A 26,480-nucleotide genomic window follows, 5' to 3' on the forward strand; every position below is an offset into this window, starting at 1 on the left:
CCCTTTTTTAGCAAACTTGGTTTTGGTGGTAATTAGAGCTCTCCCAGAACGGCTGGCTAAATTCTGCGGCGTTCGTAAAACACATATTTTTTTATAACGCTCCGGAGCACTCGCATGAACGTTATTTACTATAAAGGTCGTGACAAACCCACATATCCTGAACATTGTACGCACGTTACCTGTATACCTTGCCCCTTATTTTGCCAAATACAAGTCAAGTTCCTCGTTTAATTCACTGAGTACATCGAGGCAAAATACTACGTGCCTCGTGGAACGCATGAAAAGAAGTCGAAAACGAGCATTCAGTAATTACTTGCCACGATCGTCATCATATATAGGCCAGAAACATTAAGTTGTCTCCACACATCACGCCCTGATCTCCTCTGAGTGTGGACTTCGTGTCTTGTAGAATTATCCTATAGGACACTCAGAAACAGCCAATAACTGCAGATTCACGTTTTCAAACACTTGCTGAAGGAATTTTTTTACAAAGGCTGTAACTTTAACAACACTCATTTAACTTCGCATGCTCATTGGCCATATATATAATGTTCCTCCCATTTTCACCAAATCCGATCTTGGTGACAATCGCAGTTCTTTTAGGACAGCGGGCGAAATTCCGCGCCCTTCGTAAAACAGAGCTATAACTCCCCAGATCGCTTGAATACGTAAATTACTGCAAATGCTGCAATTAAGCCGCACACTTTGTACTTTGAATACACGTTGCCCATAATATTCCCCTTGTTTTCACCGAATATAAAGAAGGGTACCTCGATTAATTCACTAACGACCCCGGGAAAACTGACCACGAACCTCATGTACCACATGAACCTCATATACCCCAGCCAGGAACACCGACCTTCAGCGCGAGGCACGGCTTTACGCTCGCTGCAGCCTGGGATTCGGTATCGCGCGCTCTGATAGCCGAAATTCGTCGTGCCACAGTTCCGCGGGTAATCGCATTTTTGCAGATCCAAAAGTTGATATGGCTTGCGAGGTCGAGGTCGCGAAGCTTCGGGCGAAAAGCGGTTCAGAACGAATTGTCACCGACATCAGCAAGGGTTGTCATGGGAGCAGCGATTGAAGCGCGACTATGTTTGGAGGGAACAAACATTGGGAAAGAAAAAAGCGTTTTTTAAATAGAGAGAGACACAGTTAGATTCATTCAACGAAAATAAGGTTCCTAATCAATTTTATATACTGATGGCGAGAAAAGAAAAGACAATTCTGTTTTACTTGATCATTATCAATAAGTACCTTTTTTTCGGCACCCTCCGTAAGTGCGCCTACCGATAGCGGCAGGCGTTGACGCCGCTATCAAGGTCGATTCACATAGGTCGCGAAGCTTCAGGCGAAAAGCGGGTCAGAACGAATTGTCACCGACATCAGCAAGGGTGGTTATGGGAGCAGCGATTGAAGCACGACTATGTTTGGAGGGAACAAACATTGGGAAAGAAAAAAGCGTTTTATAATTAAAGAGAGACATAGTTAGATTCATTCAACGAAAATAAGGTTCCTAATCAGTTTTATATACACATGGCGAGAAGAGACAATTCTGTTTTACATGATCATTATCAATAAATACCTTTTTTTCAGCGCCCACCGTAAGAGCGCCCACCGATAGCGGCGGGCTATCACTTGCAATGCAATGCAGCTCTTGTGTGCAGAAAGGCGCGCTCGTAAAGTTCACCTGTTACAATACGCTCCCCTCACATGTTGTGTTGTTTTGCTTGCCGACGTTTATCTACATTTGGTGACGCGGGTAGTTTCATTGTTTCTTAACCTATTCAGTCAAAAGCAGTAAGTTGCGACTGCCAGATACTTGTTTAATTTAGTTGTTTCCGTGCGACAGCGCTGGCCGACGGGCTTGGCGTCCGACGAAAGGACGAGCACTCTACGCTCAAAGCGTTCGCCGGCCTCCATGGAAAGTATATTCTGTACAGCGATGCGATTTCGACATCCTTATGGCTGATTTTTTCCTGCATCGCTTTCTGCGCTGAAATTTCGAAACGCCCATAAGTCGAATGGCGGAGCATTTGAATATACAGTTACAATTGCAGGCCTCCGAAAACAAATTTCGCGCCTTTGAGAACAAAATGACGTCACTTCTGTTTTTTAACGAATATGACGTCAAATTATGTTTTCTTCCGCCGAAAGTGTTCCCTCCTCACACAGATGGCGCTAAGCCCCATGAACAACCGGTGACTCTATGACTCTATGAACCACCGATTAACCGCCATGTTTTGAACGCATGGGCTTCTATGGAAGCTTAGCTACCAGGTATATTTATCTTGTGGCTTGTACGGAGAGCTTCCTTTTATTTCCCAAATCACGGTTAGCCCGCTGAAAGTAAAGCGTAAAAAGTTCATGTATTTTGGTTAATTAGCGACCAATTTCCCCGTATCACCCGTCACCCCGTGGTCGCCACCGCCGACGGCATGTCTCAGAAGGAACCGCCTTATTAATTCAAAACAGCTATTTTTAAATATTTTTTAAAGTCTTCGTAGAAACACGCTTCACTGTAAAAGCTTGCAGAACAGTGTTGGTAGGAATGTGAACATTTAGCAACGTATTTATTATCTAGGTAGAAGCTAGTCATACCATTTGAAAAGAAGGTCTGTTTGTTTGTAAATTTCTGTCTTAAATATAGCCTGAAAGTTGCCCTTTATAGGCTAAGCATTAGAGATGCCACCTCCAAATGCGCTTTTCTCCCTTTTATAAGGATTAGCAGAAATTAAACGAAAATATTCATTAATAAAATAACATGGAGACAAAACTTTAGAAGGTCTATAAAAATCCTGTAGAAGGATGGTAAAGAGGGCAAAATGGAAGTTATTGGTCCTGGTCAGCACGCAATGACGAGCCTTGAGGACCACAGTGAGAACTCATGCAGTACACGCGCTGTCTATCAACAGAACATTTATTCGGGAGAACACGCGAATATAAGTACGACAAGACTGAAACAAATGATATCCCTCTATAAAGTCATGTTCCAAGTTCGTCCTGTTTATATATTCCACCAAATTTTCATTTGATAGACAGCGCTTGAACTGTGTTCTCTCTGTTATCATCGTTCGTTTACTCTCTCATCACAATGCTATCTGCTATAGAACAGTGGAATCGTTCAGCTGAACGTATACACGTTCCAGTTTTTCAGTTTGAGTTATGTAGTTGCCGACAAATTACGCAGGACTGTAGTTCTTTTTTTCTTTTTCTTTTTCTGGCGTCATTTTTCTTTCTTTTTTTTTTTTTTTTTGTGGGTGTGTAAGTGATCACATTGTTAAACGGGGAAGTGTAGGCGCGCAGGCTATTCCACAGGCGGTTCACTCCTGAAGAAAGCCGATCACCTGACGCATGCACCCAATTTAACGTATTTAACGTGTGTGTAACCGGCGGCCGCATGTGTCGAACCCAAAACCCCCCAACATAATTGCGAACCTTTTTCCCTCTCTCTCTCTCTCTCTATTTCATATCTTCTCTGCTTTATCCCCGTTCATTCCCTTCAACCATTTCCCCAGCACAAGGTGGCCAAACCATCGTCTTTCCTTCTCTCCTTCCTCTTCCTCCGTCGAAAACCGAGGCGCGCGCCCAACCTACCAGCCACGGGTCCGTCTCGCCAGTTGATTGATGATTTGCCACCATTGCATTGCGAACAACATGCCTTTTGCATTAACTTTTTTTTCTTCCTTTTTTGGCGTTTGATGAAAACGGTATAGGTACTTTCCTGAGCACAGCCCACTATGCGTGCGGGTGAACGTGATAAACAAGCCAGAAATTCGTCTTCAATACATTAAAAGTGGCACTCGTCGACTCTCATCTCAGAAGTCTTGTGGTTCCGGTGGGCAGGATCTGCCCTTTTGGTCTTAACTGTCACTGTGACCTTCCGTCGCGCCTGCTTCGGCGTATCTGAAAGTTGTCTCCAAACACGTGAAAGCTCGCGTCCGCGTGGACGAAAGCACTTGCAGGCTCAATTTTCGTGTGCGCGCAGCGCACTGCAGTGGAAGGTCATCTTTTGACAAGCTGTTTGAAGTACTTATTCATTTGCAGATAGCAGGCGCATATGATTTAGTTGAAGTGCAGTCAGGAATTGCAAACATGACTTTTGTACCGCTCGCTAAGTCAAATCTAATCTTGTAAGCGCTTTCCCGACACTTATTATAGTAAACAGTATGATAATTCGACGCCTGCAGCAAAACGTCTGACGTCGCTGGCCAATAGCATCTTCCTGATAAGTCGGCCTATATGCCTCAGGTGACCACGCTGAGGCCTCTGTACGAGGAAGGGCGGAGGGAAATTACCGGGAGAAGCAAAATAAAGTCTTCCATTTCTTCCCCCTTCATTTCTTCGGTGGGCTTAGTCATTCTGGAATGGATACTTAGTTCCAATATAATCATGAATTCAGTTAGGTCGGTTATTCTCACACAGACAATCCGCCGACCATTTTCATTTACACCAGCCATGCCCGCCAACGTCCTTCAACAGGCATCACTGCCGCGTGTTCGGGTTTTTCACGCGTGATCACCAACATCATTTGCTACAGCGCCGCATCGCAAGTTCTGCAGGTGCAGTGCATAAGATTGGAAAATTACTATCGTACCTCACTTTCTCCTTTCATGCTCATTGCGGCCTCTTACTGGAAATTATTACTCCTATTCAGCGCTGCATGTGCTGGACCTTTTTTTATTTTCATTTAGCCTTGTGTTATACTGCGATATGTCCATCTGCCACGTTGAAGAAAAAACGCGAATATGTATATGACATGACGCAGGTAAAGTTGCGGCGAGTGTGATTCTGATGTCGTTAGCCCAACCCTCACGACATTGCTTTTCGTGTAACGTAGAATAATCAAGAGTCACTTGTCATTATAGCGATGGGCGCGCAATGATGTCTCGACGTTTAGGTATTTCCATCCTGTCAATTCCCTTGACAACGGCGCGACGTCCAAACAACGCTGATGGGAAGTGTGCCAACGCTGCCAACATTCGATCCTCATGTCGGCCTTTTCTTTCTATACCGCACTCCTTCTTCTTTTTTTTTTTATTCTTTTCCTTCTTATTTTGTGCATGTGTGTGCGTGTGCGTCTTTCAAGCCGATCGTATAGTAAGCCTGCGAGACCCGAAATGATAACAGGTACCAATTCCGCTTGGGTATCAACCATCTTTTCACGTGCGATGAAGTATTTCCTAAGAATGATGACCGGGTGGCTGACAAACCAGGACAGCAAGTGAAGCTCTGACATTTCTAATTCGCGAAAGGTATATGCAAAAGCACAACGCCATGTGCACAGATCTGGGTCACGATAACACGACAATTATGTTCATAATTATTTTCGTATACTCGCGCTTCGCCACTGTGGTCCGAGCAGCACCGCCTGTACGTTATACCGGGATTGGCCGGTCGTGAACGAATGTTGATAAGAAAGGAATAGAATAGAGCGAAAGGAATCATTGGCCGGTATAATTCACCGATTCCTTTAACTCGATTCTATGCCTTTCTTGTCGTCCGCGGCTTACTTCCGACCGATCGCGGCACAGTATGTAGGCGGGGCGTCGCTCAGATCGCTGGCGAAGCGCGAAAAGGAAAAGTGTTGTAATGGCTGTATTATCCCGACCAATACATTCTAAAGTGTACAGTCGCGAGCAAAAGCTTGTGGACCAAAGGTGCCACGATTTTTTTTTTCTTCGAGCATACGAGCAGGCTCTACACCTCCCAATTCACGACCGCAAACGAAAAGTTTGAGGCTCTAGGAGTACACAATACTCTTGACGAGCTCATGGAAGCCCAGAGAATTGCCCAACTGGAGATACTCTCGCGTTCTCCGACGGGGCAACACATTCTCCAATCACTCGGGATTACATACAACACCTAATTCGGACCAAAGCGGGACATTCCCACAGAATTAAGAAAACACATACACGTCCCACCATTACCTATAAGAACACTCACCCTCTGCACAACCAAGAGCGTAGGCAGGAAAGAGCCAAATCCTTACAAAAACGCTTTGCAAACACTATAAGGACGTGGTCTATGCAGACGCTGCTGAGTATCGTGACCGAAACGCTATGACAGCGGCTGTACTAGATCAGCAAAATCAAATCATCGCTGCAAGCTAAGTTATTACAACCTCGCCGGAGGTCGGGGAGGAAGTCGCAATCGCCTCGGCGTGCGCTTCCTCCGCAGCCAAACTCATAGTCAGCGACTCAAAGACAGCTATACGAAATTTCGCGAAAGTGCGCATTTCGCCTGAAGCCTTCAAAATTCTGGCCAGGGTATACCCGAAACCCGGCGCAGATGGATGCAACTCGTTTGGGCACCGGCGCACTCCGGTCTTCCGGGAAACGAAGCTGCTCACAGTGCGGCCCTGAGAACTGGCCATCCGCGGCCGCACGACAACCTCTTGCGATGAGCAGTTCGAATCCCTCCGCCGTTCAGGCAGGGACCGGACGGTATCCTACAAGTAAATTCTACAATTCTACCGCCAGGGCCGGGGGCATCACCCTGCCGCTCACAAAAATTCAGATAAAAAGCAATCAGTTACCTGGCGCCTTTTACAGACGCACACTTTCCCAAAGCCAGTGACGTACAGTCGCCTCTATCACGGGCTATATACAGCAGATTGTAAATTATGCGCAAGTAGAGCCGATCTTCACCACATCATGTGGGCATGTCCGCTGATGAGGACCAGAAAAAACACTAGCTTATTACCTCCCCTTCCCATCACTACCCTAGAGCAGTGGGAGACTGCACTGCTCAGCTCAGACCTGGATCTCCAACTCCGGGTCGTCCAGATGGCCGAAGACGCCGCCCAAGCGCACGGCATGGCCGCCGCCTGAGGAAGAAGAGGATGGGCCCTCCCACTCCCCTCCTCCCTAAACTCCATCTCGGACAAAATAAAGTCTATACTATACTACTACTCGCAGCCTGGGCATTCCGGCTGAAATCAAGAGCGCGCGCCTTACGTGCACGTGTTTGACCAATACAACGTATTAAGCCAATTCGAGGACCGTGGAGCTGCGCTTGAATATATTTAAATTTTTTGCTGATGCCGTGGTCTCCAAACTTCTGCTCGGAACTGTACACTGCATCTCACATAATACATCTAAAGTGTACAAAAGTATTATACATGTACCGCTCTGAAATACACTGCTCATTTGTGTGCAGGCTCTTGCAAAACCCCCGTAAACAATAATTCCATGTAAGCTTCATATTCATATATAACGTTTGTCCACTCGATATTGTCTAGCAGATGCAATTTAGAGCATTTCCGGTAATTTTAGAGCGTTTCAGTAATTCTTGTAAAAAAATCAAAACCCCCAAGAAGATTGCTGTAGTTTAACTTTCTCTCTCAAATGTAACAAATTTCATTGACATTGGTTTAGCGGTTGTCGAAGAAAGCATTTCGGCGCTCTTCATGTATTTGAACGGAAAATTGGAGTTGGCGCCGAGCTAAAGTTGGCCTTAACCACAACAGTTTTATTTTAGGCGATTCTTGTTCAGGAAGTATATATTACCCATGGCACACACAGATTGTTACACAGCCATGATTGTTACACAGTCGTAACAAGAGCCCTGAACAACGCTTTTTCTGCGTGGCTCTTGCGGAGAACGGAGACAGTATTGTAAAGCAAGTTAAAAGAAAATGCGCGCCTAACGCTTCCTTTTACGCATTATTATAATGCATAGATTTGGCTATAACAACTCACCAGATTAACACAAGCTCGATGGAAGCTTGGCCCGCGCAGTATCTGTCTTATACGGGCAAATGGTTTTGCTTGCGTATAAGATGCAGTGTGTGCCGTGACTAAGTAATTAATGAAACTTTCACATTTCCAGCAAAATATCGGAAACATCTTACTCGCCTAATTTACGGGCCTTCTTTTTCAACATAATTTATCGACATACAGTGAACACCTTTGCATTGCAAGAGCAGCAGACCCCTTCAACTCTACATATAGCTAACAATATCTATAAACCTTAAATTTTCACTAGTCGCGTGGTTTCGAGAAATATACAACTGCACTCCACGCGTGAGAGCAGCGAGCTGCTGAAAGATCGTTCAGGAAGCATTGCTAGCGCGCGTACTTAGGTATGCACGAAGCGAGTGAGCACCCGCGGTACCGCGGCAGCCGAGCTAGCGGCGTCCTGGCCGTGACGCATAACTCGCTAAAGGCCGCCACTTGCAAGGAATCCATCAAAGTATAGGTGTGTGCGAATGTTCGAAACTTTCGAAAAACGAATTGACTAGCCCCAATCTGTAAATGAGAATTTTTCTCGAATACTTTCCGAATATTTCAAAACGTCAACTTTGCCCAAATAAACATAAAATTGGAGCAAAAGTACGCTAAATTTTCACCCCCGCGGCCACAGTATAGACATGAAAGACGAGAACTTGCGTAGTGGATGCGTCTCTTAGGAAGCCATACTTTACAGGCTGTACAGCGATCATTCGTGCTCTCTGAAGAGCCCTGTGCATGCCAAGAAATCACTTGTGTGCTCCTAATGCTCAATTTCTGCTTTTAATAAACAACGCTTAATAACGTACTATGTAATTACAGAAACTTGCTAACTTTGCGAATACCGGAATGTGAACACCGTTTTATACTAATTGTGATAACGGCTATTCATTATTCGAAAACTATTCAATGTTCAATTCGATTCTGGCACTATTCGATTCGTATTCGTTTCGGTCTCAAAAATCCAGTCGAACCCGGAGATATCGAATCTGAGGGGAATCAGAAAAAAGTTCGATATATAGATATCTCAATATATAAAATAAAAATTGTATACAAAAATTTTCAAGGGAATTTTACTGCTGCTCGTTATACGTAGGTGCGATATATCCGGGTTCGACTGTATTCGCACACCCCTACTTCAAAGTGAAATGATTGACGGTACCGTCGCCGGGCCCATTTCGTGTCGTGTTGCAACGTGACAATATCCTGGGTTGACTGGGAATTAATGGGGCCGTAAGTCACTTATGCAGATTAAAACTACTAGTGGCGACCTGCGAGCATGGGCGTCGGCAGGATTTTGTCCTGGGGGGGGGGGGGGGGGGGGGGGCAAGTGCCCTGTTTGCACCCCTCTGCCGACGCCCATGCCTGAGGGACTCCGATGCTACGCTGGTGAGGGATGAATTATGGATGTTCGCAGAAGTACATTGCTTGCGCCCTACACTGACTGTAGCTGCTTTGTTGCAGCGCGCAGAGCACTAGGAGAGAAATAAGCTTTGTCATGACAAATAACCAATCAATTAACAAAATTGAACTTTTTTTTTTCTTTTTTATTAGAAAAAGCATTTCGTTAATTCAGGTAATACACATAAATACATAGGTATAGAATACGTAAAAGCAAAAGGCCGTTTTGGAAGATGAAAAAAAAAAACTATGATTGCCACAGGTATTACATTGTTAAACATATACTGAAACAAAGAACAGAAAAAAGGTTGAGGCGAACGGGTGCGTTCGATCCCCGCGCATTGTTCAAATGTTGCCGCGCAAACACGCTACCGCTCTCTGACCCTCAGACCGCTTGGTGCAACTCTCTGATTGGTGTAATTTTAAAATCACGTGATATCACATATTACTGACGTTTACTTTACGTCACTAATTCATGAGTAGGTGCGTCTCGGTTTATGCGATTTGGTACGATTGGTGGTCCGCTTCGCGGACTTGCCCGGGCATGTTCGAGTGCCGGCCGGCGTTTGTCAGCTGCGTCGGCTGCTTCGCGTCGCTGATGCAACGGCGCGATGACTCACATTCAGCATTGGGGAGGCGAATGCGGTGTTCTAGATGAAGAGGTTTTCGGGCTTTCAGCGCCCAGCGACGTTTGGCAGGAACTAAACAACGCTATTTTCTGGCCCCCAAATGTGTGCGAGGAGTTGCCCCATGAAGACGCTGTTATGCAACTGTTCGACGTTGCGCCAAGGACCACGGCTCCAAATACATCTAGCGTTAACCAATGTGTAAATGAATGGCCCGGTGACTTCGGATTCAGCGCCGTAATCGCGTGTACACCGAAAGCCGGGAAGAACGTGAACTGGACGTACTCCGAGCAGCTTCGCAAGCTCTACGCTGTCGTGAACGCTCCGTGCCCCATTAGGTTCGTCACCGAGCACGCCCCGCCTGAAGGTTCGTTTGTCTGTGCTGTCGCTGTTTTTCGGGAGTCCGAGTCCCGGCGAGAAAATGTATTGCGGTGCCCGGCGCATCGCACGCCGGCAAACGCACTCGGCGCCGGCTCCCGCGCGGATCAGTGGTTCCACTGCGATCACCCCCAGGCTCAAAACTGCTGCGACGATGCCAACGGTGGACGTCACTGCGTTCGGCTGCCGTTAGGACCGGAGCCTTTCAGCCTGACGTTTGGCTGCCGCAACAGCTGTCCGGGCGGATTGCGACGGAGAGCCACTGAAGTAGTGTTCCTGCTGCAGTCACCCGAGGGCCAGGACTTGGCACGCAGCGTCGTACAGGTGGGGCATGTCGCGCAGCATGTGCATGTATCGTAATGTGTGGTGTTACGTTGTAACGCATGTGGCGCAGGTGAAGGTTTGCGCCTGTCCAGGCCGCGATCGAAGACACGATGAGCAAGGCGGAGAACGTGAACGCGCAGCGCTGGTGGCCCGCGCTGCCTTGCCGTCAACGAGCATGCATCGAGACGCCGACGGTACCGACGGATCCAGCTCTGACAGCGGAGGCGAAGGCCGTGGCGGTACTTTCATACTACGTGTGAAAGATCGAGACGTGTACAAGTTCTTGTACCATGTTCACCAGTCTCTCGAGGGCACACATGCAGCGACTACATCGAGCCTGAGGACTCGGCAAAATCCATCTTCAGAATCTGATGATTAGCCAGACGAGTGAATTGCGTCATTTAATAGCCATTACATGTGTGCTAGAAACCTAGGTACAATTGTGAGTCACTTTCTGTACTATGACTACCGAGTGACGCCTACACCCACACTGAAATCCCATTTCTAATGCATTCGGTCCAGTCATGATATATTTTAAATGACCAGCTAGTAGAAAAGCTCTCTGCTTGGCACATGCCAAGGTTACATAACCCCATTTTATTTAAAACTATGTGGTGCGTGTACTATTAGCTAGGTGAAACAATGGAGCTTAGCTTTTTGCAAGAAACTGCCTTTTTTTCTTTCTTTCTTTCTTTTTTCACAGCAGTGAAATACAACCTGTGATTGAGTGGTGGACTGTGCAGTGGCGAGTGTGTGTGTGACCACCACAGTGTGCCACTAAGTTCTGGGTTGAGCAGCAAGGCCTTAATAAAGATCGCTGTTTTCAAAGGGAATGATTATAATAAGTGAGGTTATTTAATCAGGTTGCCATAATTTTGTGCCATCCAATGAGGTGACTACTTCCACAGTTGTTTGTCACTTGTGTCCGGTTCTTGCATCCAGTACATTGGTACTCTAAAGAAAATTCCTGAACTGATGATGCCTTCAAGTGTAATTGCAAGTGCAAGTTTGAAGTTAGTCACCAAATCTTACCTTAAAAGAGTATCATTTTTAAAGTAGTCTTTACCAAATACCATTTCATCAAGTCACATTCATACTATGTCTTGATCAGCTGTCACAGCTGCGGGAACACACCTGCATCTGCAAGGGAGTGTTACAATTCATAGTATGATTATAAGTAGATATGTATAGAATGAATGGAAGTGTGTGTATGTTGTGTGCCTGTGTGTGTGGTATATCAATACCTTGGTTTTAAGAGCTTCATTGCTCTAAATATGAAATTCAATATTTGTATTTGAATATGAACTCGAACGTTTTAGTTTGAGCACATTTTTGAACATAAAGAACCATGTAGTCTTTGAAGTGAGAGCCATTTGTTACTATATCGGGAAAAAAAGGTTGGGTTGTATGGATTGTGCTGTCGGCACTCCAATTTCCACCAGTGCCTTTGTTCCAGCATATTTTGTATGCCTGTTTTGGCTAGGACTGTAGTGCCTTATTTAAAGATGTTGCAGTGCCGCAATTTTTATATTTCATAGTTTGATGCAACCTTATGCATGACCACTGTCATACATTAATTTTATATATGCGCTGTCATTGCCATTTTACAAGTTACATATCTGTGATAGTGTGATAACCTCATGACATCGCCATCTTGGTGCAATATTGCACATCATTGATTGAAATGCTGTCTTGTGAGTGTGCTTATTCTTTCTGTACTTTGTTATTTGTCTTTAATCGACTCTTTCTTTCACAACTTGGTACTTTAATTCTCTTATTGTGATGTGTGATAAGTTATTGTGACCAGTTTTACCATCATTGCCTTTTTATCAAGTTATTGCAGTGCATGGTAAGATCTTGTCACTTCCCCAATGAATGTATGTCCTTTGGTCCTCTTCTGGAAAACTAATAATAAAAAAAAATGCAAGCCATTGAAAGAATTGACAAATATGTTTTGGAGACATTATGTTTTGCTTAACCTGAGCATATGCTGCTGTGAAGTTCCTCGTATTTGCTTTGTAGCTGTGTACAATGTGTAAACATTGTGGATATGGGTGAATAGCAAAGTATTCAAACTGAATATATTCAACAAAAAAAGAAAAAAGGAAAGGCTAAAAAATGTCAGATAGAGCACGAAATATTCTTTCTAAAATGTGGATTAAAAATAAAGAAAAAGAGGAATCTAAAAGGCATACTAAACCTTTTGAAACACATTTGAAAGCAGCAAGTGGCACCTCAATTTGAGCAATCATGTGAATGGTAGTAATGGAACAACACAGGTGAACATGCATGGAAGCCAAGTTGTGCATAGTTAAAACAAAGTGTTACAATTATGAAAGATGGTCACACACACACGGGATGACTCCACGTTCTGTGTGTGACCATATTTCATGTTAATGACTTGCATTGCTTTGGGCACATAAAGTCAATAACAAGATTTGACATAGCATAAATCAGGATAACAGATAATGCACATTGCATTTTTGGCCAGTGAAATTGGTTGTGCAAGAATTGTAATTCCTTCTAATGCTGACTCAGTTATCATTCTCTCTGTGCAGCAATGAAGCCTTCCACAGCACAAATTTCTATTGCGCTCAGAAGAGTGGTTTCAGGAGTATTCAAGTATTTCTGGCTGAGTTGGCAGATGCTTGAAGTGCCCAGCACAAAGATTCTGAAATGGGTATTAGCTCCATGCAGGCCTTCAGTGGTCCTAGTTAAAGAACCCCAGGTGGTCAAAATGAATCCGGAGCCCTCTACTACGGCGTGCCTCATAATCGGAACCGGTTTTGGCTTGTAAAACCCCAGAAAGAAAAGAATTTCACCCATGCATTTGGCCACTAGTAAATGTTGAAAAATATTCAATTCTCAAATCTAATATGTATTGAATAATAGTAACTATGTGATTTGTACTTAAAATTGTATGTATTTGCTCTTCACTAGCGCATATTTTTGCAACTTCACATTGTTATATTATCAAGGCAGGGTTGTTAGTAAGCAGTGCACATGGTATTTTGACCTTGGTTGTTGCTCTGTGTGCTGTGAAAGTACACTGCACATTATTCTATTTACTGAGCATTGTAAGGTATTATAAGGTACAAAAGTTAATGGAACAGAAGAGCTGTGAAGAAGGCAAATTTTTCTTAGACGATCTGGGTTTGTCCACGCGTTTCTGGTAAAAACAACCAAGGATGAGCTCAGCTCGTCAACGGTACTTTGCATTTTCTAGCAATGCCGTGGATGAGCCTAGCTTTGTCTCGGTGCTTATTTGTGGTTTTGGTAGATAACAGCACACAATCCATGGAACAGCGCAAACAGAAGTGAATTTATTCTTTCTGAGGAGGTAAAACATGTTGTAAACTAGAATCTTCAAAAATAATTTGGCCATTTTTGGTCAACATTTGGGATAATAGCATGACATGGAAGTGGTTAATGAGATTTAATCCCAAAGCAAGACCTGGGTTGTGAGAAACACCACAGTGGGGTCTGTGGATGATATCGACCACTTGGGGCTCTTTAATGTGCATCTAAATCTAAGCACATCAATGTTTTCACATTCTGCCTCTTTTGGAAGGCAGCCTCCATGGCTGGGAATTAAACCCATGATGTCATGCTCAGCACCAGAATGACATAGCTACTGACAGGGCCTTGGAACAGACAGATGCATGCTTCATTCGTGTGGGTGACCATCACATTGCACCTATCATTTGCAGTATGCACACCCTGGCTGCAAAAGAAAATTTTTCATAACTCCCATGTTCTGCAAACTTTTGCTGCAACTGTACATTATGAATGCTGCTTCCATTACAGTAGATGATCATATTGGATTCACTTGTCAGGCTACACAATTTTAAGTCATTACATCATAGCTATTAGCTATGATGCAATTGGAACATATTACTTGGAAAATTGTGCAATGCAACCTATTAGGTTGCATTGCACAATTTTCCAAGTAATATGAAGCAACGCTGCCATTGGACCATCAGTTTCATAGTAGTAGTCTTCGAAGTTAAAGTTCAAGGTGTGCAAATATGTGGACTCATGCATGTAAATGTTTCCACTTTTTTTTGCCCTGTATAGAATTGATGGGACTGCTGGCATGTTTGATGTGCAGTTTTTGTTTGAACTACAAGGCTTTCATAATCATTGCTCTAAGCAAGTGATAACTTAGAGCTACCAGGCTAATAGTTTAACTACTCTCGTTATAAGCTAGCTAGCCAATTAAAATACTTTGCTTGTGTAACAAGAAGTCCCATACCTCACAGTCCTGTGCACCCACCTTATGTGCTATGCAGCAGTTGCATGCTTCAGATTGCAAATTACTGAAAAACTTAAATGCAATGATGCTAGATGCCCTTTTCTTCTATTAACCTCATAAAGCCTGAACACCATTTCACATCGGAGAAAGTTAAAGTTGTTGAGATTTATTTCTGGTCATGAAGAACAGATATATAGTACAAGAAAAACGAGATGATTGAGTAAAAATTAGTCTAGTAATAAATTAGTCATTGGTTTGCTCAACTATCCACAACTGAAAACAGCCTCCAGCATATCAAAAATGCAGCTATGGTCTTTGTGTTAAGTTTCCAGTGCCTAAATCAGAATTTCGAGGCATTCAATTCAGTGAACGAAAATTATATGTTAGGCTTTGTGTGGGTTAAACGGTGACCTTGAATGCCTTTCACTTCAGCAGCATCTAAAGCTTCCCATACAGTGTCTTCGCACTTCCATTGAATCCAACCCAATATAGCAATTGACTGAAATTACTTACCCATGCTATACCCCCACGACAGTAGTTCAGTGGCTATGGCGTTCTGTAGCCGAGGATGAAGTTTCGAGTTCGATTCCCAGCCGCCGCAGCCACATACTGATGGTGGCCAAATGCAAAAATACCGGTGTTTAAAATTAATGCAGAACCTCCCACTCTGGTGCCCCACATCACCCACGAGTTTTAGTATGTTAAACCTCAAACACCTCGTAGTATTAACTTCAGTTACTATATATGCGATTTTTCTCAAGAGGCAAGATATGTGAAGTGTGCGATGTTAAATTCATGCAAAACTTACAATTATGATGGCAGGTAAGCAACTCTGTAGTGTTAACAATGACACCAACTAGCAAGCTGCAACTAGAATTGTGCAAGTATAAAAAATTTGCATGTGGCATGCCGTTGTACCAAAACCACTATTCATGGGCTACTAGTAACATGGCCCACGTATCTGGGGTGTGCCAGCTGGGCAAAGTCGTTCCTGTTAGACGAAGCAGTGTTCTAGTAGAAAAAACAAGGGCAAGGCTGCAAAATTGGTTGTGAGAAAAAAATAATGAACAAAAGATGAATTCGCAAAGCCTTCAACATATTCCCTTCTTGGCATGTTTTAGCAGAGCATCACTTAGTCTGCTTCGCTCATGTTTCACAAGCTTGAGCATTGCAAAGACCTGTGTTGATTTTTGCATTTTTTGACAAGACTCCCAGAGACACAAGCAACGCACTTACCTTCAAAACGACAAAAGCCAAATGGATGCGCCATCGAAATCCGCTCAATTTGCTTGAAAGCAGAGCAAGGGCAGCGTTCTGCCTTCCACTGCCAATATAAGTGTTGTGCACACACACATCATTCCCACTGAGTGTCTGTGTGCAAACAAAGGATACAGTGGTCCGAGCAGTGCAGACAGTAAGCACTAAGTTAAAACTCTGTTGTGCACCTTCAGACTAGAAGTTGGCAATGAAACATGGAAGCAGGCATAGCATTACCCTATGCACGAGCATCATTTTCAGTCTGTGCAATGAGCAGGTTGACGAGTAAGCCCTGGTGCTGAATCTAACCTAGCGTTGAAACCTAGAGGGCATGCTCATTCTGGAAAATTTAGGATGTTAAAAGGGCCCTGAAACACTTTTTGAACATAGAAAATGTTGCCAATCTATTGTAGAGGCTGCTGTGAACATGTGAGCCACATATTACTGCACAAAATGCTGCAGGAAAGTTACAATCTCGTGTCAAAAACGGTGAAATCGCTTGCTCTTACTTCCACAATGTCGTCATGCAGCATCATCACAAGCAGCTGGATCCACCAACGCTTCTGGCTGATTTTGTGATAGCGAGCACATTCTTAGTAATACATAATTGCTAATGTTCAGTTGAATAAATGAAACATATATAGGTCTTCCATATAAAAAAGACAGAAAAATCATTTCATCTTTGCACTGCCGGTCTAGCTGCATCTGCTGCGCGTGGCCTCCAAAATAGCAGCAGTGTGCTGCATAGTGTAGTCTACCGTGGCCGCCACAGGGTGCCGCAACAAGCCCTTTCGCCACTGCAACATTCAACTTTTGGTGGTGCTTTGCTCTCTTGGCTTCTCCACTGTGTAGCTTCCAGTGCACTAGTGGAGACAAAAAGAGAAAGCCAGGTATTGGTGCGATAACACCACTTATAATTGATAGTCGGAAACTTTATGCGGCACGAGATTCGCGAGACATCCTGTAATGGCGAAAGATTTTCAGAGCCCCTTTAACGCACGCACAAACTTGCACTTATTTACATCAGTTAGTTTCTGGAAACAGGCATGCGAGAGTGGCTCATGACAGGTTCCTGCTTAAGCAGAGGTTGCCAATCATGGCACCGATGACCTCTGTGAACTCCCCAGACAAGGATACTCCAATAATATACCTTTATTTTTTGCACTTTGTCACTGGCTTCAAGTGGCAACCTGACATCATCATCACGAGGAGCAGTTAGTTGGTAAGGCAGACGATAAGAAGTTGAAAGAAAAGAATCTGTGTGATGCCACCTCCGGCCTCTTTGTGAAAAGCATTGTCTTCAATTAAAACTTGTGGTAAGGCAGCAATATTCTGCAAAATATGTATTAATAAACAAGTAATCACAGCACAATATCACCACAAAATTATATTTGGAAAGGTTTATTACAAGACTAAAGAACTACGAGACTAAGAAGCAAATACATTCTGTATAACTTATGACAAAAACACAGTAATGTAAATTTATGTGCACAGTACTTGCTGTGTGCATTCTAATTTTGTTCTGCATATCACACATTTTTCATTAATTTAGAAATTTACATGATGTAATTTTGTACATGTATAGTTTAACTTGTCGGTACACCTTCAGCTTTTACCAAAAAAGGTTGCCACTTTTCCTGCTTATTTTCATCACAAACATGTCATACTGCTGCTCATACTAGTCAACTACTTAATCTGGACATTGCATAATGTCTCTGCAGTCACATGACCCTGACGGCCAGTAACAAGCCATGGTTTGCCTTTGTAAGTTGCCCTTTTTTCACTGTCAGTCTTGAGATCAGGGGCCACCTGCAAAGAAAAACGAATTCTTAAAGGACACACTTAAAGTGAAACAGAAGGCTGAATGACGGCGTACTAATACTAAAGTAATGCCTTGAAGTGCAACATGCGCCACTATTTTATAAAATGTACCTCTGCAAGACTAGTTTTCTGAAAACAGCTGAAAAAGTATTACTTGTGGTTTTTGGCAAAAAACTACTCCCGACTTTCACCTGTTGTCCACTATGCGATACTTGTGAATGGTACTAAAGCTGGCTTAGAACATAGCAACTTTATACATACTACACATGCGCTAGCACGCACTAGAGGCACATGTACAGCTAGTAATGATTTCGTGCCGCTACAAATTATACTTTCATTGAATATATTCACGAAATTGATTGATATATTCACGTAAATGGCCTCTACAAGTTGGGGCCGCGAATGTATCCCAGCATATGCGGGATGAGCGGAATCAATGCCACTCGTACGCAGAACACCAGTTGGTGCAATACCTGCTCAAAAATTTTCTTCTTGGGGTTCAGCTGTGCGTCTGGCTGGCCTGGATAACCGTCGCAGACGACACGATCCCCTGGTTGAGCACCTGGAGGAGGAGCCAGAATTTCAACTTTCTCCGGAGTGCTCGCACACATGACCATGGCTTCCGATGTGACACCACGCATCTTGGCAGGCTTCAGGTTACACAGAAGTACAGCCATGCGGTTCTGCATCTTGTCCAGCGGCACAAACTTTACCAGTCCCGAGACAACTGTGCGAGGCTTTCCCTCCCCTACGTCCACCTCTTCAACGTATAGAGAGTCGGCGTCAGGGTGCTTGACTGCGCTCACGATTCGTCCCACGCGCAAGTCAAGTCGGCTCACATCCACTGGTTTGGAGTCATCGTTGTCTTCAAGCTTTTTCTTAGCATCCGCCTTTTTTGCCGGGGGTGCTTTTGCGTCTACAGCGGGTCCAGCGCGTTTCTTGGGCTGATCGCCGGCACCAGCGTCGCCAGGCTTCTGCGAAACGGCTCGTGCAGCTGGCCTAGCGTTGTTTGCTTGAGCTGGCTGCTCAGGTTTCGCTAGCTGTGCGGAAACACCCACTGGCGCAATACCGTTGCCAGCTTCGGCTGCCTCGAGACGATTTTTCCAAGCTTCGACATCTTGGCGGAGCTGTTCGTTTTCGCTTCGTAATCGGGTACATTCAGCTTGAACATATTGCTCTCTTCTAGCAGCACGTAAAGATTGCAGCTGAGCAGTGAGCAAAGCGAGCAATTCGTCCGCCTGCTTGGCCCTACTCATTACCCGGGCTAGAGCGTTATCAACAATCATCTTGAAGAAGCCCAGGTAAGAGTAACAAATGAAAGAAGGGGAAAAAATAAAACTACAGTCGATAATACCTGACGAAATCGAGTTAGGCTCGTGAACGCGGCACAAATCACCGAAACCACGCTTTACAAACCGGAAACGGAACCTGTGCACTTGCGATGCCAGTAGGGCTACCATCGCCAACCTGGATCCCTCCATATGGCCTCCAAGTTTTTTTAGAAGAGGCATTGACCACGGTGGCATTAAGCAAGCATACCGTTGACTCAGTAGTAGTGCTTATTATTTAGTCTACAATACTTAAATTGTTACTTCAACATAATTTTGCCTTTATTTACAATTTTAGGACACACACACACAAAAAATTTAGTTGCCGGCTTGGGCACATTGGCATAGGCATCGCAATCGCAACACAACTCACAAGCCCAAAAATGGCAGACGCCGGCGAAAAATTAAGCAAAAAGTGAGTAGCTTTTTAGCGATTTTGAAGTTAATCACGTGGCTGATAGGCTACTTCTTATTTACACAACTAGATAACTGTTGATTTACTTTGCTATTTCCTAACTGTAACGTTACGTTCGCCTTGAATATCGGTGGCGGAGGTGCGTGTCCACGTGCGCGGTGGGATAGCCACGCTCCCCCTGTCTTGACATTGTGGAAAGTGCTGATGGCGTTACTCTTGAGGGACGATTTCTTTACTGTAGCGAGTACTCCTACCCTGCGTTATATTCATGGCAATACATTATTATAAAGCTTTTATAAGGAAGCGGCTGATGTCATTTCATTTCTCATCGCTTGTTACTCCTGACGAGCGCTGAGAAGCTGTAGTGGCATAGCAGCATTTCCAAGCGCAGGGCTGTGGAGATATAAATCCTTACGATATTGCTACTGTTTCGCCATTTGCTTGCAAGTATACACATTATGGCAACGTTCTGTAGCAGAAAACTCAAACCGATTGCTGTGTGCGCCCGGAGTTGTACCCTGTGCTAAGCCATATTGCGATGCCACATTAGCGCGAGTTAAACATTAAATGCACTTGGGAATTCTGAAGTACGAGGATGGGGGGGGGGGGGGGGGGACCCGATCCACAGCTTATTCACTTTGGTAGCAGCATTTTATGTAGACTTTTTTTTAATGTTACATAAGCATTTAGAAGCAGAACAGCCTATTGTAATCAATATAAAACTGAAAGCATACGGCATTAATATATATATATATATATATATATATATATATATATATATATATATATATATATAACATTTTACATAGAATTTGCAGTTGTGTGTATAAGGCACTTTTTTCTGCTCTGGAATGAGATGCAGGCAGTAAAGTTGAGAACAGCCGGATGGTTCTTTTGCACATATTTCATCATATTCTGTTTAATAGTGTTCACTCTTTTCTGTTGTTAAAAATTTTCTTCAGTGGAGCACTGATATAAGTATGCAACTAGTTTCTAGCTGTTTTATTTAGTTCATTTTATTATCGTCGTTGTCTGGCTGGAGCCTCGAAGAAGTTGGAAAAGTCTGCAGCCCAGATAAAACAAGGCCAACAACCACGTAGCCATAACGAAACTAAAAAAAGTGGTAGTGCTGGTGCATGCACGAAAATAGCTGAAGTTATGAGGGAGATACAGTGGAAGACATTTGTATATATAAAATTTTCATCCATATTTTAGAGTGTGGACCATTATGTTGATAACATTTAATGAAAGGGGTTGTAAACTGGTTACCATCACTTATTAGCATACAGCCTTGCATTAAATAATGGTGGTATCACTTTTAGACTGCTCTTTGCATTTCTAACAGGGTGTGCACATTTAATATAATGTGTCATTGCCACTTGGAAAAGCTACTGGTAACAAGACCTTTGAGGTCAAGAATATGAATCAAATAATTATGTTTATAAACGACAAAAGAGCAAATAATCATAAGCCCTCCCTCAAGAAAGTGGGAAGTGGTAGTTAAGCACTACAGACAACTGAGCGAAAACAGACACAAATCCACTCATGACTGAAACTGGCCATCAAGGCTTGCACTTCACCCATGGTTGCCTTTGTGTGCAGTTCTCACTAAGTTGGTGAAAGGGCAACACATCACATGTAAGTGTTAAACCAAACATCTTAACCGAGATGAAGGGGTCAATCAAATGAAAAGAGGAAAAGTGTCCCAAGGGAGCAATGGAGTCTACTGTGCAGGGTTATACACATTCCTTGATATCATACTTCATACGGCTATTAGCTCTTGAGAAGCCTAAGGGAAAGACATTAAGCTATATGCTTGTGGACTGCTTTACCTGTGAGCATTCTTCCCTGAGTCATGTGTAGAGCAATGTCATGTGCTTAATATGGTAAGACAAGTGCATTGAGAATTTTCATAAGAATTCGCTAAAACATGGGTTGACCTTTTGTTTGAGTATATTGGACCGTTTTTGGGCACCTTGCAATCTGTCAGTGAGAGTAGTGTAGCCACATTAGTATCCTCAGTATGTTCTTGAAGGCTAATGCTCATTATAGTGATTGTATGATTATTTATTTGGTTCAAAGCCTGGGATGCTGGCTGACAGGCCTGACAAGATAGATTTTATTAATGTTGTCTCGCAGCAAACATTGTCCGCAGCAAACATGTTATGTATCTACATCTGAAATAATTGTGCTGTCACTTAAATACTACTATTGATTTTATAGAGCATGTTTTTCCATCTTGGAGGTTGTAAAGAATTCTAAACCAGAAGGGTGCTGGCTTTCTGCTTTAGCATCTGCCTTTATTGCTATTTTTCCTATTCAATAGACCCTCTTGCCCTGCACTTTTATATTGTCGCATTACTTTTATCCAGTTTTTGTTAAAACAGTGTCAGGTACGATACTTTCATTTGTTTTCAGTTGTCAAATAGACATACTTTCATTTGCACGACATCACAATCTGCAGCACAGCATTGGTTTCACCTTCATCCACTTTACTACTTGGCTCTTATTGTGGGACACCTTGCATTTTGAAAGAAGCTTGTAGACTATTGGACACATGAAAAGCTCAATCTTATGGCAGTCTATAAGTGAGAGCTCGCCTTGCATACTTTATGTCTGCAATGCACCTCTCAATTTCAGCCTCGTTGTGTAGACAGCAAAGTAATGCAATTTTACTATGGCCCTGGGGGTCTGCAAAATTACTATACTACTTAAGTATAGCGAGTTATTGTCCAGTTCCCTTAGTACCTGTAATTCATGAAAAGAGGAGGGTGGGCAATTTCTCAATATCTATGCAGTAAACAATCCTGAATGCAGCAGGAAGAAATATCCAAACCTGACCAATAATCAAGGTGCTTCATAAACTTCTGTTAGTGGCATCTGAGAACGCTTATGCGTATCCATCAAAATCATCCCAAAGCATGCCACTCTATGAATCAAAAGAAAGGCAACCATGTAGTCCCATCTTGTGCATCTAATTGTGCCCTGGTTGGTCAAGCTGATCACTAAATTGTCCATTCTTGTGGCATGTTTGTCCATTCTAATCATTGTTTAGCCTGCACCTACAAGGTTGTGTTTGTGCTTAATGGCACATAAATGCTATGAATCACACACCTACTTGCAGGGTTGTGTCAATAGATTGTGAGGTCGTTGGGGAGTTTTGTACTTCGGTGGAATGGGGGGAAGGTAGTTTCACAATTTACCTAATACCGTTAATTTTTTTTTTTTTTTTTTGAAAAATGCAGATAAGTTGTGTCTTGGAGATGGGCAATTACTTGAGATATTAAAATTAATGTCTTCATGCTAAACATTTTAGTGGCTTTGCATGGTGGCATTATTTAATATTTAACATTGCCTTCACATTTTATTTTCATTCATGCTAAAGCAGTTTCACAAAACCGTTTAGTTTCTGCCTGTGTTCCAAGGTAAGCTTGGTAATAAGTCTGAAAAAAAAAAGAGTAACAGCGCGAAGAATGAGACGTGCAGACTGAAACAGACAAAGCGCTTCATCTGTCTCAGTCTGCATGACCTGTTCTTTGCGCAGTTTTTTTTTTTTTTTTTTTTCAGACATGTACCAACCAACCCAAGTTAGCACTGTATTGGTATTCAGGTTTGGCAAGACTTGTATAGGAAATTTATTACTTTGCCTTCTTAGTGCAGGGTAAGTGCAATGTTAGATTCGGAAGGAATTTTCACTTATGTGCAGTAACGAAATTCCCTGATGTGCTTCAGAAACTAATGCATCTAATCAATGGTGTCGCTAGGGTCAGCGGCACCTGGAGTGGTGGCCTGCCACAACCCCCCCTTCACTCTTGCCCTCTCGTTTCAATCCTCATGGCTTGCTTCAGGGTGGAGCTTGTTCTGTTGCTAACAACTAATTATTTTTATTTCTTTTTGAAGTGTCCAAAGTAACGAGTGCACCACACAACTCCCAGTTCAGCACGACCTCGCATTGAAAGCATATATTTATGTGTTAATTACGTGTTAGGCAGAGAAAAAGGAGGGCGAAATTTTTTTTATTTCAATAAAGAACACTTCTCTAAAAATAAAGATAGCAAATAGTTTTAATCAGATCAATGTCCAGAGTAACATGATAAAAATAAGTGTGCACATAAAACACAACTGCAAACTTTGAGAGAGAGAGAGACTCGTTATTAGAAAACAAATTTTTGCTTTGCCGGCGCGTATACAACTGAATTATAGGCCCATAAGCTTGCTTTAAGTACAGTATAAAATATTCAGCAAGATTATTTCCAATAGAATCGGTGCAACACTTGACTTCAATCAACCAACAGAACAGGCTGGCTTCAGGAAGGGATATTCTACAATTGATCACATCCATGTCATCAATCAGCTAATTGGAAAATCTGCAAAGTACAAATAACCTCTCTATATGGCTTTCATAGATTATGAAAAGGCATTTGATTCAGTAGAGATACCACCATTTATAGAGGCATTGCATAATCAAGGAGTACAGGGGGCATATTGGGAAATATCTACAAAGATTCCACATCTACCTTTGTTCTCCACAAAAAATGTAGATAATTACCTATCAAGAAAGGGGTCAGGCAAGGAGACACAATCTATCCAACGCTATTCACTGCAAGCTTAGAAGCACAAACTATTGGACTGGGAAGGCTATGAGTGAGGATCAACGGTGAATATCTCTGCAACCTTTAGATTGCAGATGACATTATCCTGTTCAGCAGCACTGGGGATAAATTGCAGCAAAGAAAGTGTAAGAGGGGTTGAATATTAATATGCAGAAGACGGAAGGTAATGTTCAGTAGCCTGGCAAGGGAACAAAAATTCATGATCGCCAGTCAGCCTCTAGAGTCTGTACAGGAGTATGTTTGTCTAGGTCAATTACTCACAGGGGACCCTGATCATGAGAAGGAAATTTACAGAATAAAAATGGGTTAGAGTGCATATGGCAGGCATTACCAAATCTTTACAGGGAGCTTGCTGGTGCTAGCATATGGGGCAGAAACTTGGAGGTTAACAAAGAAGCTCAAGAACAAGTTAAGGACCTCGCAAAGAGCGATGGAACGAAAAATGTTAGGTGTAACGACAGGAAGAGAGTGGTGTGGATCAGAGAGCTAACAGAGGATAGCCGATACTATAGTTGACATGAGGAAAAAATGGCGTTGGGCAGGCCATATGGTGGACCGGTAGACCATTATAGTTGCAGAAAGGGTGCCAAGGGAAGGGAAGTGCAGTCGAGGATGGTAAAAACTTAGGTGGGTTGATGAAATTAGGAAAATTGCTGGCACAAGTTGGAATCAGCTAGCGCAAGACGGGTAATTGGAGTTCGCTGGGAGAGGCCTTCATCCTGTAGTAGACATAAAAATAGGATGATACAACTGATGATGACATGCCACTCTGTGCAGGGAAGGGGATTAAAAGATTCCAGAGGTGAGCGGGGGGAAGAATAAAAATAAATATGAAATGGGTGAGTGAGCCTGATAATGATATTTACAGCTGAGACGGTGGGTGAATTCAAGATATTCGATATCATATGGGGAATCTTTAAAGCTTTGCGAGAAGACCTATTTATTACAGGTATTGGAACAATAAATCTAAGACCCACCACTGTTTTGAAGGGCCGGGAATCGGACCTAAGATGCTAGGTAATGTTAGTAGATTGTGACAAATCATGTCCATTTGGTACTCAAAAGAATGTCTTTCGTCACGGTATGCAGGGATATTCTATTAATATGTGCTCCACTGTCTTTAAGCTGCCACAGTTGTCACAGTAGGGACCAGTGGTACACCCTATGCGATACAGATAATTGTTTGAGGATGCTACATTCAGTTGAAGTCGGTGGTACTATGTCTCTAAGTGGCAAGGAAGTGGTTGTGGAATTCTTGAGCTTACTCCAGGGTCACTCGATCACAAAAAGTTATCCTGGTGAAGTGGCAGATTCTAGAGGTGATCTTTTTCATGGGCTTTTTTTTTTTTTTGCCATGTTTGAAGCACCGGCTTTTGTAAAAAATATTCTTCTAAAATTTTGTTATTCAAGTCCATTTCAGGCAGCTTCATTATGTTTTTCATTTCCCGAAATATGGACATGGCCAGGTAATTACTCAAAGGTGATGCAATGCCCAGCAGTGTTGGCCTTGTGGTGAAGATAAACAATTTCATACGCTGGCAGGTTGGTTGTTATATCGCCACAAGCCTGTTCCACATACTTTGCAGAGCTGCTTTCAAATCCGTGAATATTACCCAGCTCCTTGGCGGCTGCTGTCGAAGTACATGCGTAAGGGCCACCTTAATGCCATATCGCTCAGCTAATGTAGATGATGTTGGTCACTCAAGACAAAACGAGAATCGTTCTGTAGAGAGCACAAAAAGTCAGCTCGATGTCGTCGGTGAGTTGTAGGGCCATCTGTTAAAATGTGTGTTACAGCTGCATATTCTTTGTGCATACATTACAAAGCAGTCTGATGGGTCACTGCTTGAAGCATTTTCTTTTTTGCACTGATTCCTAGGATATATGGCATGATTTCCAGTGGTGAGAGTATCCAGGGTGGTATGTTTAACGGTATAATCGTTGACACCTGAGCAGAAATCGAGATAGATATGCTTTCGACGGCCTGCCCAAAGCTAGGTGTTGAACTGGTTCTGGAAATATTGTTGTACAAATTGTCTCCTACAAGCAAGCGAAAGCTTGAGGCAGCACAAAACAACTGTCTTTGAGTGTTTCTTGGCCTTCTGAAGGGGCCGTCCCGCTTACGAACAGTAGCAGGAAGCTGGATGCGTGCCTCTTGACGTGCTGTCTTTGCAGGATTCATCTCAGACATGCAAACTTTAAGCACGTAGAAAGACCTGTAGTGATAATTGTATGGGCATGTGTATGCACAGTGTATGCAAAGCCACGTGCGTTAAACATCGCATACGCAGCCGCGTAGGTATATACAAGAATAAATTATCTGCATTTT

The 26,480-nt window shown here is 43.2% G+C and overlaps 3 protein-coding genes across 4 annotated transcripts in view; 2 read left to right on the forward strand and 1 right to left on the reverse strand.

Annotated features, from left to right (window-relative positions):
- Positions 1 to 9,529: 9,529 nt before the first annotated feature.
- On the forward strand, positions 9,530 to 12,410 carry LOC119435540 (cellular tumor antigen p53). The gene is made up of 2 exons (XM_037702368.2): positions 9,530 to 10,462; positions 10,533 to 12,410. Exons 1-2 carry the CDS (start codon positions 9,746 to 9,748, stop codon positions 10,839 to 10,841), a joined length of 1,026 nt encoding a protein of 341 aa, XP_037558296.1. The 5' UTR covers positions 9,530 to 9,745; the 3' UTR covers positions 10,842 to 12,410.
- Positions 12,411 to 17,120: 4,710 nt separating this feature from the next.
- On the reverse strand, positions 17,121 to 19,216 carry LOC119435553 (aminoacyl tRNA synthase complex-interacting multifunctional protein 1). Its single transcript, XM_037702370.2, has 2 exons — positions 18,269 to 19,216; positions 17,121 to 17,783 (listed from the first exon to the last, which is right to left on the reverse strand). Exons 1-2 carry the CDS (start codon positions 19,079 to 19,081, stop codon positions 17,661 to 17,663), a joined length of 936 nt encoding a protein of 311 aa, XP_037558298.1. The 5' UTR covers positions 19,082 to 19,216; the 3' UTR covers positions 17,121 to 17,660.
- Positions 19,217 to 19,438: 222 nt separating this feature from the next.
- LOC119435569 (lysine--tRNA ligase-like) overlaps positions 19,439 to 26,480 on the forward strand; it is a 65,074-nt gene continuing 58,032 nt past the window's right edge. Inside the window, exon 1 of one of the 2 annotated variants that reach the window (XM_049672724.1) lies at positions 19,439 to 19,538. In XM_049672724.1, coding sequence (XP_049528681.1) covers positions 19,507 to 19,538 — 32 coding nt within the window. In that variant the 5' untranslated portion in view covers positions 19,439 to 19,506. The remainder of the gene's footprint in view (positions 19,539 to 26,480) is intronic. The other variant, XM_049672719.1, reaches the window with a different exon arrangement.

This window comes from Dermacentor silvarum, chromosome 1, assembly GCF_013339745.2.
Source record: "Dermacentor silvarum isolate Dsil-2018 chromosome 1, BIME_Dsil_1.4, whole genome shotgun sequence".
Taxonomy (NCBI): Eukaryota; Metazoa; Arthropoda; class Arachnida; order Ixodida; family Ixodidae; genus Dermacentor; species Dermacentor silvarum.

What these genes read in the sequence shown, in the direction of transcription:
- LOC119435553 (XM_037702370.2), bottom strand. Translation starts at nt 19,081, where the DNA reads ATGATTGTTGATAACGCTCTAGCCCGGGTAATGAGTAGGGCCAAGCAG. An exon ending in AGAAGAAAATTTTTGAGCAG is followed by an intron (nt 17,784 to 18,268) that starts GTATTGCACCAA and finishes TTTTCTTTGCAG; the next exon opens with GTGGCCCCTGATCTCAAGAC.
- LOC119435540 (XM_037702368.2), top strand. Translation starts at nt 9,746, where the DNA reads ATGACTCACATTCAGCATTGGGGAGGCGAATGCGGTGTTCTAGATGAA. An exon ending in TGGCACGCAGCGTCGTACAG is followed by an intron (nt 10,463 to 10,532) that starts GTGGGGCATGTC and finishes CATGTGGCGCAG; the next exon opens with GTGAAGGTTTGCGCCTGTCC.